At 34.1% G+C, this 19,235-nt stretch overlaps 1 protein-coding gene across 6 annotated transcripts in view; it reads right to left on the bottom strand.

Moving 5' to 3' along the window:
- Positions 1–18,828, bottom strand: part of CEP290 (centrosomal protein 290) — a 46,528-nt gene extending 27,700 nt beyond the window's left edge. For 3 of the 6 annotated variants that reach the window (XM_017743917.1, XM_017743918.1, XM_017743921.1), the window contains exons 1-25: positions 18,770–18,828; positions 18,109–18,232; positions 17,893–17,970; positions 17,483–17,552; positions 17,168–17,214; positions 16,739–16,882; positions 16,482–16,535; positions 15,956–15,976; positions 15,656–15,808; positions 15,123–15,305; positions 14,693–14,782; positions 14,495–14,617; positions 12,495–12,618; positions 11,788–11,960; positions 11,212–11,374; positions 10,482–10,582; positions 10,302–10,389; positions 9,688–9,800; positions 8,847–8,931; positions 7,571–7,713; positions 6,851–7,015; positions 5,748–5,897; positions 4,642–4,757; positions 2,966–3,068; positions 1,066–1,296 (exon numbers count right to left, since the gene is read on the bottom strand). In XM_017743917.1, coding sequence (XP_017599406.1) covers positions 1,066–1,296; positions 2,966–3,068; positions 4,642–4,757; positions 5,748–5,897; positions 6,851–7,015; positions 7,571–7,713; positions 8,847–8,931; positions 9,688–9,800; positions 10,302–10,389; positions 10,482–10,582; positions 11,212–11,374; positions 11,788–11,960; positions 12,495–12,618; positions 14,495–14,617; positions 14,693–14,782; positions 15,123–15,305; positions 15,656–15,808; positions 15,956–15,976; positions 16,482–16,535; positions 16,739–16,882; positions 17,168–17,214; positions 17,483–17,552; positions 17,893–17,970; positions 18,109–18,210 — 2,820 coding nt within the window. In that variant the 5' untranslated portion in view covers positions 18,211–18,232; positions 18,770–18,828. Of the gene's footprint in view, positions 1–1,065; positions 1,297–2,965; positions 3,069–4,641; positions 4,758–5,747; positions 5,898–6,850; positions 7,016–7,570; positions 7,714–8,846; positions 8,958–9,687; positions 9,801–10,301; positions 10,390–10,481; positions 10,583–11,211; positions 11,375–11,787; positions 11,961–12,494; positions 12,619–14,494; positions 14,618–14,692; positions 14,783–15,122; positions 15,306–15,655; positions 15,809–15,955; positions 15,977–16,481; positions 16,536–16,738; positions 16,883–17,167; positions 17,215–17,482; positions 17,553–17,892; positions 17,971–18,108; positions 18,233–18,769 lie in introns of those variants that run through there. The other 3 variants (XM_017743919.1, XM_008641111.2, XM_017743922.1) reach the window with 2 other exon arrangements.
- Between the last annotated feature and the right edge of the window lie 407 nt (positions 18,829–19,235).

Raw genomic sequence — 19,235 nt, 5'->3', positions numbered from 1 at the left:
ATTACTCCGCGTAAAAAGAATAATACTTAATATAGTGCTTTAGGTAATTGGTTTGTTTTTCTAAATTACTGTTCACCTTTAAAAATCTCCTGCAAGAAACACTGACAAAACTTCTCTGATTTTCCAATTCACAGGGTAATTTTACCAATAGTTGCCTCTCAAGGCACTGTCAAAACATATTTTATAAAACTAATACAGGCCCTAGCAACCTGCAAGGCCAGAAGGTAATATACGACGATCATAGAATCACAGAATGGTTTGGGTTGGAAGGGCACTTGAAAGATCATCTAGATCCAAAGCACCCTGCCATGGTCAGGGACAACTTCCACTAGACCATGTTGTTCAGAGCCCTGTCCTTGAACACTTCCAGGGACAGGGCATCCACAACTTCTGTGGGCAACCTGTGCCAGTGCCTCACCACCCTCATAGCAAAGAATTTCTTCCTAATATTTAATCTAAAGCTACTCTCTTTTGGTTTGAAGCCCTTCCCCCTTGTCCTGTCACTACATCCCCTTATCAAAAGTCTCTCTCCATATTTCTTGTAGGCTCCCTCCAGATACTGGAAGGCCAGAATCAGGCCACCCCAAAGGCTTCCTCTTTTCCAGTCTGAGCAATCCCAGTTATCTCAACCCTTCCTCATAACAGCCACAGTGCTTTGGATGCAGCCCAGGACACGTTTGGCTCTCTGGGCTGTGGGTGCACATGGCTGAGTCATGTCCAGCCTCTCACCCACCAGCACCCCCAGCTCCTCCTCGGCAGGGCTGCTCTCCATCTGTTCGCCCCCCAGCCTGGATTAGTACCAGGGGTTACCCTGACTCAGGTGCAGCACCTTGCACTTGGTCTTGTTAAACCATGTGAGGTTCCCACTGACCCACTTCTTGAGCTTGTCCAGGTCACAGTGCTTATTTAAACACAAAGGATATTTCTACAAAATTTGTAACAGCAATTAGCAAGCTTTTGGGTAATGCATTCAAGAAACTAGTACCAACTCAATTTAAAAACAAAGGGTATTTCTTTCCAAATAGTAAAAATAAAAATGTGTGCTATTACTACTATAAACTATACCTTGAATCGTTGCAAGTTTCCAATCTTCCCTGTAACTGCAGTCTCCATATGTGTTATTTCACCCTTTAGTTTCTCATTTTCTTTTCTGAGGTGTCGTTCCATTTCAAGTAAAGTGGTACACTGCCTAGTTAGTGATTTTTCATTAACTCGTAAAACAGTTATTTTTCTATTATTTTCTGCAAGTACTTTCTTTGTTTCATCAGGATCCATCTGAAGTGCATCGAGTAAATTCTGTAAAACATTTTTTTAACAAAGAACCTTGTTCAGAAATATGGTAAAGCACAACTATATACACAAGCTTTCTTGCATACTTTTTAATCTAGGTGGAAAAATTCCATTAATTTGTCTGAAATAATTTCTTTTTGCTAATAAAATATATACACACACTCAACATATGCCCAGGTATACAATATTCTAAGAAAAAGACGAATCTTCAAAACCAGAAGCTAGTACCTTGTACTGATTAACTGGAATTTTAATTAATGCTGACGTTTTCAAAATTTATAAGAATGGTTCTCTGCACTCCCTGTCATCAGTCTTCCCATTTATAGTAGAATAAAAAAAAATGCATTGGAACAATTTTCTAAACAAAAGAGAAGTCCTGTGGCTCCAAACAAACCCTAATAACGTCCTACTTTGAAGACCAAACCTTCATTTGTAAAGTAAGCTCAGGATCCCTGCTATAGTAACATTTGTGTGTCTGTGTGCACACATGTGCTTGCATGCAAGTATAAATCCCAGGTGGGGCAGCGGTGGGGAGAGCAAACTATGGCAACTCAGGTCACAGAAGTCATGTGAGCTTTAGCTCTGCTGTCACACACATCAGCTTGCCAAGGGGACAGGTAGTAGAAATTGGAGCTGCTGTCTTCTAAACATTCCCAGTTACTTTCAACACCCTGTGATATCCTTGCTCTGTGTCTGCTTCTCTGTAAGGCCAATATGCCTTTGGTTAAATTTTGCAGTTTGGTGCCCAAAGACAACTGTAGCCATCTAAAATTGCACTATGTCTGTGATTAGACACCTGCATGAATTCCAGGAACTTCTAAATACCACCAATACTTTTCAGTTTTCTTAATGGAATATTGAATTCAAACTTGGTGGAAGTAAATCAAAATAGAAAGATGAATTCTGTTTCCTGTTCTTCTGAAACACTGATTCATTTACATTAACAGTTACTTATAATAAGATGCAATTAAAAGTAGTAACCTTAATTCTTAGTGTAAACTAATGTGTTTTCCAAGGGGTTGCTTGCATGCTCCCCCTCCCAATCAAACAGCCGGGGTAACAACTATTGTTAAGAGAGCAGTGTGAGTGTAAATAGTGTGTGTGAACAGTACACGTGAGACTGCCTTACAAGGCATTTGCTCAAAACTGATAATCTTAAAGATCACCATTAACCAGACTGAATAGTAACCATAAAATTAGAGACTTGAAATAAAGAAGTTGTCAGCTTGAAAACTGGTATAAAAAAAGCATAAAAGCTTCTAACAACAGAGGCAGAAAGGGTTACAATACAGCACTCATAACCTAGTTCAGCTTCAGAGGCTTCTCCACTGCATCTTCTGCGCATTTGTGAGCGATTCTTCCCTGCTGGACACCACTCCTCAGCACTCCAGATAATGGTCTGGAGGTACTAAGTGCAACAATTAGGGACCCACACCCCAGGTGTGTGATGTGACCTCCTGGGGTGGGTTCTCCCCAGTGCAGGGTTAGCAGCCAGCAGGAAGGACAACGGGCACACACAACACTGGAGCACCCCCACACACACACAGCACCCTGGGGCACGCACAAGAGGTGTGTGTACACATTTTCCCATCTAACAAACCAGAGCAGTGTATTAAAACCTCTGTTCTATGTCCTAAAGTCCTTTTGAAAAATGAAAGCAACAAAAATTACTTACAGAATATGCCTTTATTTTCATAGCATCCTGTTCTTTTTGCTCTTCTAGCTTTTTCATTTCCTCTTTAATATTTTCTGATTCTTTCTGCCAGCTCTCCTTTTGACTAAAACAGTAAGGAATTTTCATTTATTATGATGAAAGACTTGATAATGTTTAAAACTGTAGCTTCAACAGCAACTCCGAAATATTGCAAACCAAGGTACTTACTTTTAGCAGTAATATAATTTGAAAAGCACATGATAAATTGTAGACGGATTACTGAAAAACAATACCCTCTCTTTAGGCTACAGCTTCTTAAATGATGAAAATAACTCTTCAGTGTCTTATCTGTTCTTATGTATATTATAATGCAGAGATATATATGCCTTACTTTCCTACTTTTTTGCCTGCAAATCTTTCCTTCCATTACATTTATTTTTATTTCAGCTGCATAAAGGACATAACTTCCTGCTACAGAAATTAACAAGTTCCCACCCTTGTTTTGTTATTTCAGTGAAAAACACATTGAAAACATAAAAAGATTCAGCTCACACAGCTTCACTTGGCCCAAACTACTCTCCTCTACCCATTTTTATTTATTCATTTGAGAAAAAAAAAAAGACTGTGACCTTTCATACATGTCTAATAAGGAAGTTCCTATAGACTGTATGGGATAGTTTAGGCTTGTTTAAACAATGGTAAATCAAGGGTATTTTAGAAGTGGTATTATCTCCTCAAAGAAGGTATCTTAGCTTCTTACATAATGGAGTAAAATGGAGAATGGAAGAAAATTCTTTGAAAGTGACTTTTAATGGGATGCCAAGTCAAAGAATCTCCTCAGGTAACTTCAATCTCTACCAGGTTTAGAGGAAGGAGCCTTGAATCATCATTTTTTCCCTGTCATTGGAGATATCTCACCTAGTAGTAAATGAGGCAGTATATTAGAGCCTTCAATAAAAAAGCTGTATCTTTAATGCTTTAAAAAGAGATAACATTGTCTGGGAATCTTAACTGATTCAAAGAACAAACAAAGGTTTCTGAGAGGTTAAACCCTTATTCTAGAAGCCACCTGGGTGACTGTTCATTCCAATCCAAAGAAAGAGAGTATTCAAATAACAGTTTGTTAATTGAAAAATCCAAATCATCATATTTATCCCTATCCTCCAAACAGATGAAAACACTTTTTTAATTTTTTAACCATAAGAATAATTTTATAGAATTTAGGTTCACTGAAGCATATAAAAGAACTAAGAGCCTGAAAGAAAACCAGCCACAAAATCCTGACAACCTGAAATTTTCAGAGATCTCTGACTGTATTTGTACAGTAGTTTGCTTTTTTCCCCCTCCCCTCCTCTCCACTTCCAAAAACCTATTACAACCCATACTTGAAAGCAAAAGAAAATGAGGCTGAAGAGTCCATCACACCAGGTTCCAGTAAAATGCAAGATATCCGATGCAGAAAGCACAATGAAATCCTCATAAAATATGCAACATGAGAAAAGTCCAGCAGAAAATGGTTTTGTAGGAGTTGTCTGAATCTTTACAGGACTGAAAAAAATGTATGGAGTCCCTATCCAAACATGGCAGCACTTATGACATTAACCAAAGGACTACTTCAACACAGCAGCAAATCTTGTTTCAAGATTGTTAAATACTTAGATAATTGAACTTTCATCATTCAGAAAAGAGAGCAATACCTTTGATATTCTTTATACAGCAAGCCTTGTTGATGACGAATTACTGCAAATTTTCGCTTGTAGTCCTCTACTGCATCTTCTAATTGTTTAAGTAACTTTTCTTTGTTTTCCAGTTCCTAATTGTTATTTTCAAAATAAAAATACAGAAGTTATTAATATAGGTTTTAAACACAAAACTATTAATCTAATCAAAATGGCAGTCCTTTGTGTTTTCATGATAGATGCTTCTGTCATGAACTATGTGAACTACGGATATGAAATATGTATTTTCTTTAGAAGCAACAGATGAAAAAAACCAGTGAGCTTTGGCATTCACATTAACAGGTGTGAAATAGAGCACAATTGCACTGCAGGTTACAGGCCTTCAAGTTCAAAACACCAGGACCCGTTGCTAGCCTACAAAGAATACTAATTGAATGTCTAACTGGGAAGTGGCATTTTCTTCTCATTTTCCCAAATACTATTCTACTTTACAAGCATATAGAGTTGAAAAAATATTCTCTAATGAAAAAAAAAATTATCAAAGACAGAAAAAGATAACGTAATAATAATAAAAAGGTAACTTTTTTTTTTACTCCAATTCTGAAATAGTCAATTCTTCATTAATATAATCCTGTTTGCTATGCTTCCCATGGGAATCACTGGAATCTGTTTCAATGTATTTATGCCTCTATTTACAATTGTTGATGTATTTTTAACAAATAATGGAATGAAAATTCATATAATAAATTAATAGAGACCTTGGCTCTATAGGGAAAAACTGTTCAAGTAGGATTTGCACATGCAGACTCAGGTGTGGAATCCAGACAGCAGTAAGAGAGAATTTCTCATAGAAGGGCAAATATTTAGATCAAAATTCAGATTTAAAACAAAAAAAATCTGAACTGCTGTTCCAAAAGTTAGTTAACTATTACCTTTCAGGTTTACAGCACAGCAAAATACTTACAGCTTTAAATTACAGAAGAGCCCAAAGAGCTTAGTAGATGTTAGAACACCAAAATAATTTTGGAGAGATCTCTTGTTTCCACACACGGCATACTACTGGATTTTGGAGGAATTAGATACATGTTATGAATACTCTTTATTTCAAGGAATATATGAGTTACCTGTGTAAGATGTATTAAATACTCATTCAGAGAATTAATCGTACTAACACTTGAAGGAGCCATTCCTTCTGGAAGATTCACTGTTTGGAAGACAATATTGGCACCTTCTGACTGATGTAGTAAGCAAATTTCATTTTTCATTTGTTCAATCTAAAGAAAAGACACAAAACCATAAAGCAGTAGCTCTTGCTATTAGATTTAAAAACAAATTATGAAAAATATATTGCTACATCAGTTGTGATTAATAACTTAATTAATTTTCACTTATATTCTAAAACATTCTAATACTCCTTAAAATAACCTTTTAAAAGTGCTATGATTTCATAAATCATTAAATGCATAATAAATTCATCCAAATTTATCAAATTACCCCAGCAATCAGGGTAACTACACATACCACCACAGTTTTATTCCCAATTATTTAAAACACAGTGCATTCTACTCCTTTAGTAAGATTAAGTTTTGGAAAGAATTATTGCAGTGGTTATTTGGCAGTTTTTTCTAAACAAAACTTTCCCTTTTCATTTAATTTAAAAGCTCTCTGGTTCTCTAACAGTATGTAAAAAACTATTCTAGAAGATTAGTTTCTGGCAAATCTTTTTGCATCACCAAAGCTGTCATAAAAAGCAAATTTAAATTTGGCTTCTTGTAAGATAATAATCCATTCCTCATTCCTTCCCTGGAAGAAGCATTCTACAGAATGAACTGTACGACTTAAAACAAGATATAGGACTTTGGAGAATGATTCATAATTTCAAACACCTAATTTCTGTTACATATTTATCAATAAAAAATGGAAGACTCCTGGCTTTTTTGAAGAAATAGATCACTGAGCTTTTTTGGGCACAGCTCTCCCCAGAAGACAGGCATGCTTGGTGTTTAACATGAGGGAATATTCCAAGGATAAAGTAACATTAAGAAGAGTAAGATCCAAAGTTAAAACGGAATTAGTAGGTCCACTACATATATTTCAGTAAGATTTGTACAATTACACTGTTTTCATAAGCTAAATTCAGTGTCTTATAGATTGTGTGGATTGTTCTATATTATCAGAACAGTCACTTTTGAAGTACAAAATAAATTATATAAAATAAATTATATACCTTTTCATTGGCACTTGCCAGCTGATTAGACAAACTTGTTGCCTCCTTCTGAGTCTCCCTTAGCTCCTGTCTCAATTCCTCATTTCGTCCTGTAAGCTGGTCAACCTGAGCTTTCAAGTGCACACTAGCATCAAAGATCCCCTCTGAATTCTTTGACTCCATTGCCTAATGCAGTAAACATTTAATTAACAAAACGAAGAAAAAGTGCAGAAAAGCTTTAACTTTTTTCAGAGTCAACTGAAGCTCTCAAGTTTAGACTACATGAAACTAGCAAAAAGCATGACATTTTAACATTGTAACATCTATTTAACAATTTCCTGAGGGTATATTTGCATAGACTATGACTTATATGGTTACACTTTCCTGGAAAACGCCTTGTTTTTTGTAAGATGTTTGAATAAAGTGTTTTTTAAAAACATTTCCTGCAAGTCCCATAGAGATAAAAAGGCAAATGAACTTTTAACAAAGCTTTATGAGTGGGACAACAAATTTGCCAAGGACAGTTTTATTATAGCCAGCTGAAACTAGGGGCTTTTTTAATTTTAATGGCAATCCCTTCTCCTGTATATTTTAATTTACCTTTTTAAAGGGGAATCACACTAAGAAAGCATATGTACAAAGAAACCACTATTGAATTTTACATTAAACTAATAACTGAGGAGGACAAAAATACCCTGTAATTCCTATAAAGCTAAATAATACTTTAAAAAGCAATCTTACATGAACTAAACGATCCAGACTAGGGATTATCAAGGCTGTTTCTCCTCCCTTCATACTAGAATCCTTCTGCATTTCCTTGATGGCTTGCAATATTTCTTTCATTCCTTGTTCAAGTTGCTTATTCTCTTCTGATAACTCTTTTACTGTAATAAAAGTTGTAAATATGTTTAAAAGCACTGAAAAAAAAAGAGTTAACGTTTCCTAGGACATTTCATCATGATACCTGTTGATTTGATTAAATTAAAAGAAAGAACATACATAGGCATAACCAATTATGAAATTAAAATCAGAGCTGCTAGGAATATGTGGGAGGTGTACCTTACTGATGAAATACCAAGAAAAACCATAATTAAATGCTTCATGGGAATGCAATTGACTTCACTGAACCTTCCAGTCTTCAATATATACTTCACTTTAAACTTCTGTAATAGCCGGACTTTTACCGGTCCAGAAACACGGCTATCTTGGAAATGTCTGGGTGTAACAATGAAGTATCTAGGAATTGCCTGAATTCCTTCCGCAGACTGAGAAAAAAAGGGCATTTAAAATTATGTGGCTTTCAAGGACTCTCAAGACCCCTACCATCAATAGTTTCTCAATGAAACTCTGATTTCCAGCACAAAGCAAATAGTCTGAAAACTTTAAAAAACTGGAAACACCTGTCAGGACATTCTTTGCATTCAAACAATATGGCTAATCATCCTGAACACCCAGGAGTGAACTGCAACAACTTGAGCAGTTTCACCAAGTCTATTTTGAAAAGTCAGAAAGAATTTTAAGAATTCACATTCTCTGGGGAAAAAAAATAAGCTTCTTGTCCAAAGAAATTAGAATTATTTTTATTTTTGAGTTTTCAAGCAGTGTACTTCAGCTAACATACATATGTAAGTAAGCAGCAAGTGGCTCCAATTCCCCAGTACTTCCTTTGAGCCAGAAAAGCTCTACGATTACACAAGTTATACAATTGTTACAACTGGGATTACTCCCACACTTACAGCCCTTACTAGGCCTGAATCAAGAAAGAAAAACATGAGACGTAATAGTTTAATGTATTTAGTGTGAATAAACTATGTTTCAGCTACTATCACTGATTTAGTAACACTACATATGTATATTTACACACACATGCAAAGATATACACAGTAATATGAACATAAGATTTTTTTTACAAGTCAGATATCTATGATCAGAATTATAGAAACAGAAAAACCGAATAATCTAACTATCTGCAGGTAGCTCATAATATTCCCTAGTTTTAAAACAGGTTGCAACTTACATTTAGATTGAAATTTGGCCATTACAGTCCTGTTCTTCTCCAAATCTCTCTCTCTCTCACGTAATTCAGTTGCAAGATACTCATTCTAAAGAAAAAAACATAAAGTTTCTCCTAGACAAGAAAATACACAGAATCTAGTTTTAGCAATTTAATATTTTAGTCACAGACTTCTTCAAATCTGAAGTATGCATTCATGAAAATTTCTCTGTCCATGTACTGATTTCTTGCCTAAATAGGAACAGCAATGGATTCACTGGAATAATTACATGAGGTGTATCCCATATAATACTGTCCATAGCGAAGTATGTACTCTTGGGTCATGCAGCAGCTGGAATAGTGGTCTGGTACACACCAGAGTCTGAGAGGGTGTGTAAGTTGTTGCTCTGAAACACTGAGAGCTTCAAAATTGCACTTGTGTTTTAACTAGTTGTCACTTTATCACTTGTTCAGAACCAAAATGAACTGAAAAAGTACTTCTGCTTTTTTCCAAGTGATCTGAATTCTCATGTATGCCAGAAGATCTTCTAAGTAGATTTCCCACAGCCTTTCTGTTTTCAGCTATATTCTTCTCTGATTTCAGAATTTCAACTGGTGCTACTCTATCTGCAAGTGTGTTTCTCCATTCTATATTACATGAGCTGCTAGGCTGTTATTTACAAAACATACAGAATATTCACTATTCTTCTAGAAAGTATTACAAACTGTTCATTCTGGGATTTTTTAAAAAGCAGTTAATAAAAGCCCCTAGATAAATATTTTAACAAATATTTACAAAATAGGGGCTTTTAATTTTTGCAAGAGAAATACAAGGAATGTTCATAAACTTGCTTTATGAACCAACCTTTGCTTTTACTTCAGCAATGTCATGTCTGCTCAAGAAATCCAACTTCTTCATATTCTTTCCCTTCTCTTCGGTAAAGCTATCAGTCATCTGTATATTATCAGCATCCAATCCTAAGGTGCAAGTAGATGTACAAGTAATAAATTATTATGAAATTTTAATTGGTCTCCAAGCCAAAGAATAGATTCCATTTATTATATCTGAGTTCTAGTTTTCTACCTTTCCATCTGAGCACATTATGCTATCCTGGGTAGCACGGAATCAAAATTCTAAGAATTTCAAAACACATGAATTAAGTAGATTTACTGGAAATTTTGGGGAGATCACCCTGCACTCATTGCAAGGCAATGACAGAAGTCTCAGTGATGCATTACAAGTCATCACAACTCAGAAAGATACTGGGCTGTAAGACTAGGAAATCCAAAACTACTCACCTCTTCCTACAGATTCAATGCAATCTACTTAGCCTTTTAATTTAAACAAATGAGTAAATATAACATAGCTACATTAAGTACAAACACAATATTTATACTTAAGTATAAACAGAATAAGTTCTGTTTATAAGTATAAACAGAATGTTTTTGAAAGGACAGTTTAGAATAAAAACATCCTACCTGTTGTCGCAACTCTTCTTCCTTTCTCCTGAACCAACTTACGAATGTGTTTTTTCAGTTCAATTCTTTCCTCTTCCAGTCTTTCAATCTGCATATTATTATTCACAGATCAGTATTCCATTTTGTTTCAATATATTTTTATTATATAGCTCTTACACAAAAATAGCATTTATCACTCACCTCTTGCAAAAGGATCTGGTTTTCAGCTCTATATTGCTGCTGCTTCAGTGCTTTGCTGTTTCTGAATTCATTTAAATCAATCATTGTCTTTGGCTCAAGACCTAAAACAAAATATATCACAGTTACTCATTAAGGAGGAACATTAATGCTAGTTAATGCAGGTAATTTATGTAAGAACATAACTAGACAGAGTTAAAAAAATAGTTTGTTGATAGTTGAATATATTTCAACTATCTATAAAAATATATAACTATCTATATAACATATACACACATCTTACACTCCATGTATTAAGACAAGAAGGAAGCTTAATTTTACCTCAGTTACTCAAAACCCAAAGTGCAATAAAGTGGCCTTATTTACATTTAAATTCTTCTATTTAAAAATAAGCCTGCTGAGGTCTTCTCTGTGTTTTTCATCTAGCATTATAACTTCAGGATGCTGTGGTTTCCAAATACCGTATTAGGAATTTTATTATGCAGTGTGTGGTCAAAGAGGAATCAAAACCGAACAAGAGTACAGAACCTATTCTCCTACTTTCTTCAGTCAAAGGAATCTGTAAGCCAAGTTCATTCATGCAGTTTTCCAAACTAATTGAAACTACTTGGAAATATTAGCAGAATATAACAAATTATTTCCAGTGACTTGGTATTATAAAAAATTTCCATAATAAAATCCTATTTCAATTTTTACCCAACAAATAATTGAACATGTACTGGATACAGCATACCTAAGCGTTCTCTGAGTTCTTCATTTTCATCAAGGAAGTCATTTATTTTAAGTTCAAGTTTATTGACTTCCTTAATTAACGTCTCGATCTCATGTTCTCGTATTTTGACTTGCTTTCTTAAATCTTTGATTTCAGCAACAGCTTCTTCCAAACCATATATTCCCTGTAAAAACCCCACATGGGAAGTAAGAACAAAACAACCAATAGAAGACTTACTAGATTATGAATCTTTCTTGCATCATTACACAGACAAGAAAAACGTTTTTCAGCCTCTATCACTCTTCTGCACTATGCTTAGTGAAAAAAGTTACTGAACAAAAAAGCAGATCCTATAAATCTATCCTTGAATACAGAGGAGTCTGCATATTTCAAAAGTGAGTCCTCCAACTACATGATCCTTTGAAGAATCATATCCTGAGTGTTCAATTACTGTTCAAAAGGGGAGGGAAGAGGAAGGGGAATACCATCAAAGTCATTTATTTAATTTTTAATTAGAACAATTAAATAAATATGGAAGGACAAAATGCTCTCTTAAAAATATGATGAATACCCTCTCCACTCTGAAAAGCTGTTTACCAGTTCATAGTCTCTCATTCTTTTCAAAGTCTCAACAAGTTCTTTGTCCTTTTCTCTAGCATGTGCTTCTGCCAATTCCGCTGATTTTTCAGCCTCCAAAGTTCTCTCTTCCAGCATTTTTAACTTTTCTTGCATATCCCCAATTTGATTCCGTGGAGCAAGAGAGGAGTGACCTGGAAATAAAAACCTTGGTGTTTACAATTCAACTAGGAATTCTTGCTATCTGCCATTAATCAAGACAGAAACACTTCAGAAAACATTAAAAAGGACATATTCATTTCCTGCTCTTTTTAATTGGGAAATTAAAGACACTACATATAAGAGGTCGGGTTTTCTTTCCCACAACAGTTCCTTCAAACAGTATTTATCATAAGTGAGGGCACAGAAGGGAAATCAGAATTTATTTGGAATTGCGTGCTACTACTCCTTTTCAATTCTTGATGGAGCTGAGACCTGGTATGTTATGCTCTAACTTTTACAGAACAGGTATAATTTTATTACCCATAAAACCCACTGAGGTAATCTGGATAAATGTAAACTCTTCATGAATGTTTAATAAAAGAAAATGAAGAAAATAGATTAGAGACTAAAATTACTCAAATACTGCAATTATTTTTTCCTGTATTTCTAAAAAATAAAGAATGCACAGTAAATTTGTGGTTTCTGATTTTCCTGATTTTGACATGAATATAAAATAGTCATGTTACCTTTATCTTTTTGGAGATCATCTTTTAATTTCTCAATAACGAATGCATTTTTCTCCATTTCTTTGGTATACTGTTCAACTTGCTCAGTAAGCAATCTTATCTGAGCATCTCGCTCTTGCACGCCCTACACATACAAAAAAAAAAAAAGAAATTCCATTAAAGGATCCTTCTTTACTGACAGGCAACCTACCAATACAGAACACCACATGGTAAATGAAGAAATTACATGTAGCTAATACAAAACAATTTACAGAACATCAAATATACTATACTTACAACGGAGAGTTCAGGTATTATCTAGAAGTTTGGTATATAAATGCAAAGTGGGAAAAATAAGATTGTAAAAATAAAGCACTCAAACAGAAAAAAAAGCAGAATTTTAGTATAATGATTTTAAATGGTAACAGTACTCTCAGAGTTTGCCAATGTTAGATGAAAAGTTCCAGATGATACAGGTTTCTTGCAGCTTCCTCATAAACAATTGCCACTGGGAACTGAGAAATACAAGTTCAAGATTGCAAGGATTAACAATCCATCCTACATGACACCTGAATTGCAGACAGCCTTTCAGCAAGCCATCTAACTTTTAAAAATTGGTATCACATCTTGTTTTGCATCCACATACATTCCGAAGTACACGCAGACTGTGGAAGTGACTTCTATTTATACTATGCTATTTCTGTACTTGCACATGAACTTTAGAGACAACATAGAAAGCTTAATGTCACTTTTTCTGTGATGAATAAAAACGTGGTAAAAGATAAAAAAGGCTTTAAAAAAGTTACAAGCATGAATAATACTAATAAAATGTAAAATAATAATAAAATGTAATAATAAAAACATAAAAACCTCAAGGTTCTTACTCTATACCACTGTTCTGAAAAACAACTTTCAGGCTTTCTTAAAAATATAACCACATTCAGAATCTAAAAGTACAGAACTTAGCAAAGTTGTAAAGACTTAAATACAACTCTTCAGAATATAAACATACATTGAAGGATAGAAAGCTCAGTCCATTTTGAGTAAAAAACCTGAGCAGTAGCTTGATTTAGTTTTTAAATGTCTGCTTAAAATACAGCTTATTTCCACAAAACATTTCAAAATGCCATGCTAGTAATGCCCCCTCCCTCCCCTCACCCCCCCAAAAAAGCAATCTCTACAGCCATCTATTCAAATAAAACCAAACAACTGCTTATCAAAGTTACTTTCAGCTGCTTTCCTCTTCTGATACCTAAGGCTGATTTGTATTTAAGTGTTTTTTTCTCTTGAGAAGCTATCTGTCACTAGGTCTGGAAGACTGCATAAATATATCTGACCATACTGCTCAGTCTACAAGAACGCAAAATGTTACATAAATGTCAATACACATTTACTTAAAAAACTTCCAGCAAGGCTCTAGAAAATCATCCTGGAATCAGAGTGTATGCTTTCCATAATGACTATTTCAGGATTCCTAATGGACCACATTATTTTGGGGGGACGGGGAGGGGGTTATGTTTTTTAAGAAAGTGGAGACATTCAAATTCATGAAGAACTATGTAATTTTACGTGAATATGAGAGATACACAAATTCAGCTAGCTCTATCATACAATGAACCACAGAGTTAATCAGATGAGACAAATGAATACAGAAAATTAAGTACTAGGTAAGATTATTCCTTAACTAACAAATTTAGTGCACAGAAACTAAGCTATATTTTAGAAACACTAAGTACGTGTTTCTTAGAAATATATATAGCTAGAAAAGATAAACGTGAAAGTAACAGAACCAACTACCAAGAGTTCAGGTCATACATAGATACATACATGCCTACATAGAAGTTTTCTTTGTACATTGTCTATTAAGCTAACTTTACAGTCGAATGAATCGACCTGTCTCATAATTCTCAAACTTAAGTATTTTGTATTTGCAAACTATGAAAGACTAAATATATATTTGGTCATGAGCATATTTAGTGAATGGTCATTTCTATGTGTGCAATGCCTCACATGGACTGTACCTGCTGAAGGGATAGTATACTGTTTCTGTCTACATCAAGTTGGACCATTTTCATTTTCTCTTCCAAGTTAAACAACATTTGCTGATACTCTAGGAGTTCATCATCTTTTGAAGCTAAGATTTTCTGAAAAGAAGATAAAATACCATCAGAACACCTGAAGTAATTTCTAAAAATGATTTTAAAAGTACTAAAACATACCTTCCATTCTTCAACTTTTGCATTTACAGCTGCCATGAGTGGATCATCTTCCTCGTTCTTTGCTTTCAGTTGGTCTGAAAGATCCTGAACCTAGACATGCCATTTGCATGAACATCACATTACAAAAAGGTTTGGGCTTAACCAGTATTTATGTACAAACACACTACATCGAGTACATAACATTTAATAGATTCGTATTACAGCAGCAAGGGAATGACTTTTGAGTACAGTACATGACTAACATTTTATACAAAAAAAAAGTTTGTGATCTGCAGTCAAATTTTAAAATCTGTACCACATTCAAAGATCACACCACTTTGAAAGAGTTTTTTTTTTACTGCATAGATAGAATGTTTTAACTTAAGCTAAAATATGAAAACAGAGTAGAAACCTAAAAAAAAATTATACTAAATAATGAGTCAGCTCTTACTTGAAATTTGTAGCGATCTTTCTCTTTTCTTAATTCATCCATAATAATATCAGATTGCTGCACAATTAGTTTCATTTTGCTATATTCATCAGTCATCTTCTCCATTTCTTGCACTGATTCCTCAAGATTTTTCCTCATTTCTTGGTTTTGAATCTCTAACTTCTCATTAGCTTCAGTCAAATTCTGCAAAAATAAAGAAAAAACAGCTTTTAGAAAGTGCCCATCTCAATATCTGAATAAGAACTTGAAAGTTTTACATGAAATTAGCACAGAATAACATATTTCACCTCTAGGTTACCAATATCAATGAAGCCAAACAGCAAATAAAAGACATAATATGTCATAATACTAAGTTAATAACTTCATTACTTCTGCCAGATTCATAGATGCTGACCATATGCATGACAGAACCATACCATATTATGAATTCCCTTACTCCAGGTGACTTTATCTCTAAATTGACATGGTGTCATGAAAAACACTACGGTCAGTAAAACTCCAATATATACTCAATAGAATGAATAGATTTTTACCTGAATTTCATCCAAATACTGGACAAGCTCAGAGCTTCTTTTGGACAACTGTGATGTGTAATCAGAAACCTCTCCTCTTCGTAATGGAATAGTTTCTTTTTGAGAATCTAATTGCCTCTGATAGTCAACTACATCCTGATGCAATTGTTCATTCTGCACAGAAAGCAATCCAAACTTAAATCCATTTCTAAGAGTTGAAGACAAAGTCATTGCATTTCTAACAAGCTAACACAAACAGCTAAGACACTCAAAACCCATCCAAATTCCTACAGTCTGTTTTAAAAGTCTCAGAAGCCTCACCTTTTTCTTTATGCGTTTTTTCTTCATATTAAAAAGGAGAAAACAAGACCAAGAGAACAAAGCATGAAAAATATTAGAAATAAGTTTTGCTTTAGGAAGACTAAATATTAATCAATATAGAGACAAAAAAAAATAGCTTTCTTTATACCTGTGCGTGCATATACATACATACACACACCCATGTAGAGGGACATTTTGACAAATGATTCTCAAGGTTTTACCCCAGGACAATAATTAAACAAATCTACTTGACAATAATATTTAAGAAAAATACTAAAAATTCAAAACCCAAAATCCAGGCCAAACTAATACACAGTAGGACTATGCAAATAGAAATGTAAAGAATTGCTGACCTCAAATAACCAAGTTTCATTGGAGCAGATGTACCACATATTTACTTTGCACTACTAAACAGGAAATGTTCCAAAATTAAACATCACAACAAAAATTATAAATACAGAAAGACAATAATACATCTATAAACAAATATTAAAAATACAGTAAATCAGCAATAATTTTTGCTAACCTCTCTCCTGAATCTGATGTTCTCATTTTCGGCATCCTCAACTCGAAGAGCAAGCTACAAGATAGAAAACCTTTATATGCATCACTGACACCACAAAGAACTCCAGAAACAGAAAAAAGAAAACAAATGCACAGCAATCCTGTTCCATCAATGGTTTCATTTTTTTTTTAAATTTCAGAGGCTTTTTTCAGAACCTCAACTTTTCAAAATATTTGACAAAACAGCTTCTAGAGATGTCAAGCTCAAGTCCTTCTTACCTGTTCATTCACTTTCTTCTCCTTTTCCAATTCTTTTTCTATATCTGTTAACTGTCTCTCTTTTTGTTCCAATTGTTTTTCCAGCTGGCGGATCTCATCACGCAAAAAACGAGTATCACGACCACCAGCAGATCTTTGTGCCATCTTATAAGCATAATAATAACATTATAAATACAGTAGATATTCAAAGTAGAAAGAACTAAAAACACCAAAGCAGATGCTAAGACTAAAATAAATGGGATTTTTCAAGTATAAAAAAGTCAAATAATTATTCACCCAAGACTGGTGCATATTCAAAAAACAATAAAAAGCATTTGCTAGAATGTAGGGCTAGTTCATCACTTTACAAGATTAAATACTAGTCTAAAATCAAATAATTAAAAAACTCCAGCAGAGCACCCTATACACTAGCAAAATTTTAAAACATACCTCTAATTCATTCTGAAGTTTCATCAGCTTTGTTTTAAAATTATTTTCTGGTAAAACAGAACAGATACAGTGAATTACCAAACAAGGTAAAAAACACATAAAACAACAATGGTAAACCTTAGACTTTAAATATTTGGCTTCATTGAAGCAATTAACTTCAGAGAAGTTGGTATTTTGTCCAGTTCTCTAAATCCAAGAAAAGCCACAAAACAAGAACAACAAAAACCTAAAATCCACATTTAACAAATGTCAATTTGTTAGGAACAGCATAAAAAAGGAACAGCATATAGGAACAGCATAAAAAAGCTTGCTTACCACATTTGGCTTGCTCTTCCCCAGCTTTTTCAACTTCTTCTAGTGCCAGTTCTATCTCTTGAGTTTTCATCTGAGAAAAGAAGCATAGTAAGCAAAGAAGAAATATTTACTACTAAAAGAAATTAAAAGATTTGTCCATAGACCTCATGTTTAAGACACACTTACTTTGAGAAATTTGTTTGCATTTTCCATCTATATAACTATGTTAGTTCAATTCACTTCACTTTCCACTACTAAATTCCAACAGCTACAAGCAGGTACTCTGGTGCAAGCACACTTTTAGCATATAAATTACCTTAGGAGTGAGCAGTGTTTTCAGGAACAGAGGAAAAAAAGAAAAACTATGTTTCCATTTAAACAAAAAAAAAAAAGCATCTGCAGAATTGTAGAAAGTAAGCATTAGTACAAACCTTTAGAAGCGATTGAGTAATTTTAAAAAGGTGTATCAGTTTTTCTGGAATTTCAGTTTTTAAGTCTTTCCCATCAACCTAAGGAAAGAGACAAAAGTGGTTTTACACTAATATCAGTGAAATCCACAAAATAAAGCTTTCATGTATGTGAAGGACCAGAGACAGTTTAGTGAAGAAGGTATAACAAAATCCTCATGTTCCCTTTTTCTCAAGCACCTTGAACAAGATATCCAGCAACTTGTCTGCTAGTTCCTCTTGACGAGGCAGAGTATCTGGATCAATTTTCATGAGCTTCTTCCAATCTAAAATGGGTGCCATATCGAAGTAATGATTTTTTTTCCTGGAACAAAGATTAAAACAACAGTTATCAGGTATTATCAGTGCATATCAGTTTTAGGTCAAATGATTTAATGGAGGCTGGCCACTGAACCACACCATATGATTCTAACTGTATCCATTTGTAACACTGAATAACATTTCACATTTTGATCTATTGCAAAATAGCAGGCTATAATAAAACCATTTTTCTTTAAGTTAAAAATTACACCATACATAGTCAATGAATTTTTAAAACTATCAGTGAAGATCAAGACACACATGAAACCTGTATTTTAACTTCAATATCCTTGTTTTCTTCACCATCTCCTAATGTGGTATTTTTATGCCAATGAACAAACACAAAAATCATTATTTCTCATATTTAAAACACGACCAATACCTTCTTTAGTTTGATACTGTGAGCACCAACTTCTCAACATTGTATTAAACATCACTCCTTTTGAATTAGAATACTTGAATTGACAAAGTACATTAATCAACCTGGAAACTGAGAAAAATCTCATCAGAAAGTGGTGGAAAGTTTTCTTCTACTGCTTACCTTCTGGTTGCTGTGGGCCACCGTGATTTCTCACACACCTAAAAGTCAATGCAGCATCTGAAAAAGGCAGAAGGGATTGGAAATCTTGGATTATTCTGTTCTCTGGAGCTGTCTCTAGACTTTCTGATCAATATTTCAAAACGTAAATTCTGTCAAGTTTAAACCAGAACATTTTTAACCTACTTATTGCCCTAAGTTATGAATATAGCATAAATGGTTAAGAAAAATTAAGAAAGAAATAAAGCTAACTAGAATAGTAAATGCAGTATTATTCAAGAAAACTAATGACACAACAGGGGTATGTATTTTATAGAAAAAAATCAATCTCAATTAATAACTTCAACAATGCTGTATTCTGAGCACAATATTTTGAGATCTGATCCATCACGCATCCTGTTCCTCATTCAGCAGTTTAAAGACTCAACAACTGAAACCTCCTTCCTTAATAAAAGCCTGAAACTGGTAT

This window comes from Corvus brachyrhynchos, unplaced genomic scaffold (assembly GCF_000691975.1).
Source record: "Corvus brachyrhynchos isolate BGI_N302 unplaced genomic scaffold, ASM69197v1 scaffold9, whole genome shotgun sequence".
NCBI classification, from domain to species: Eukaryota; Metazoa; Chordata; class Aves; order Passeriformes; family Corvidae; genus Corvus; species Corvus brachyrhynchos.
This window is presented reverse-complemented; position numbering and strand designations above follow the sequence as displayed.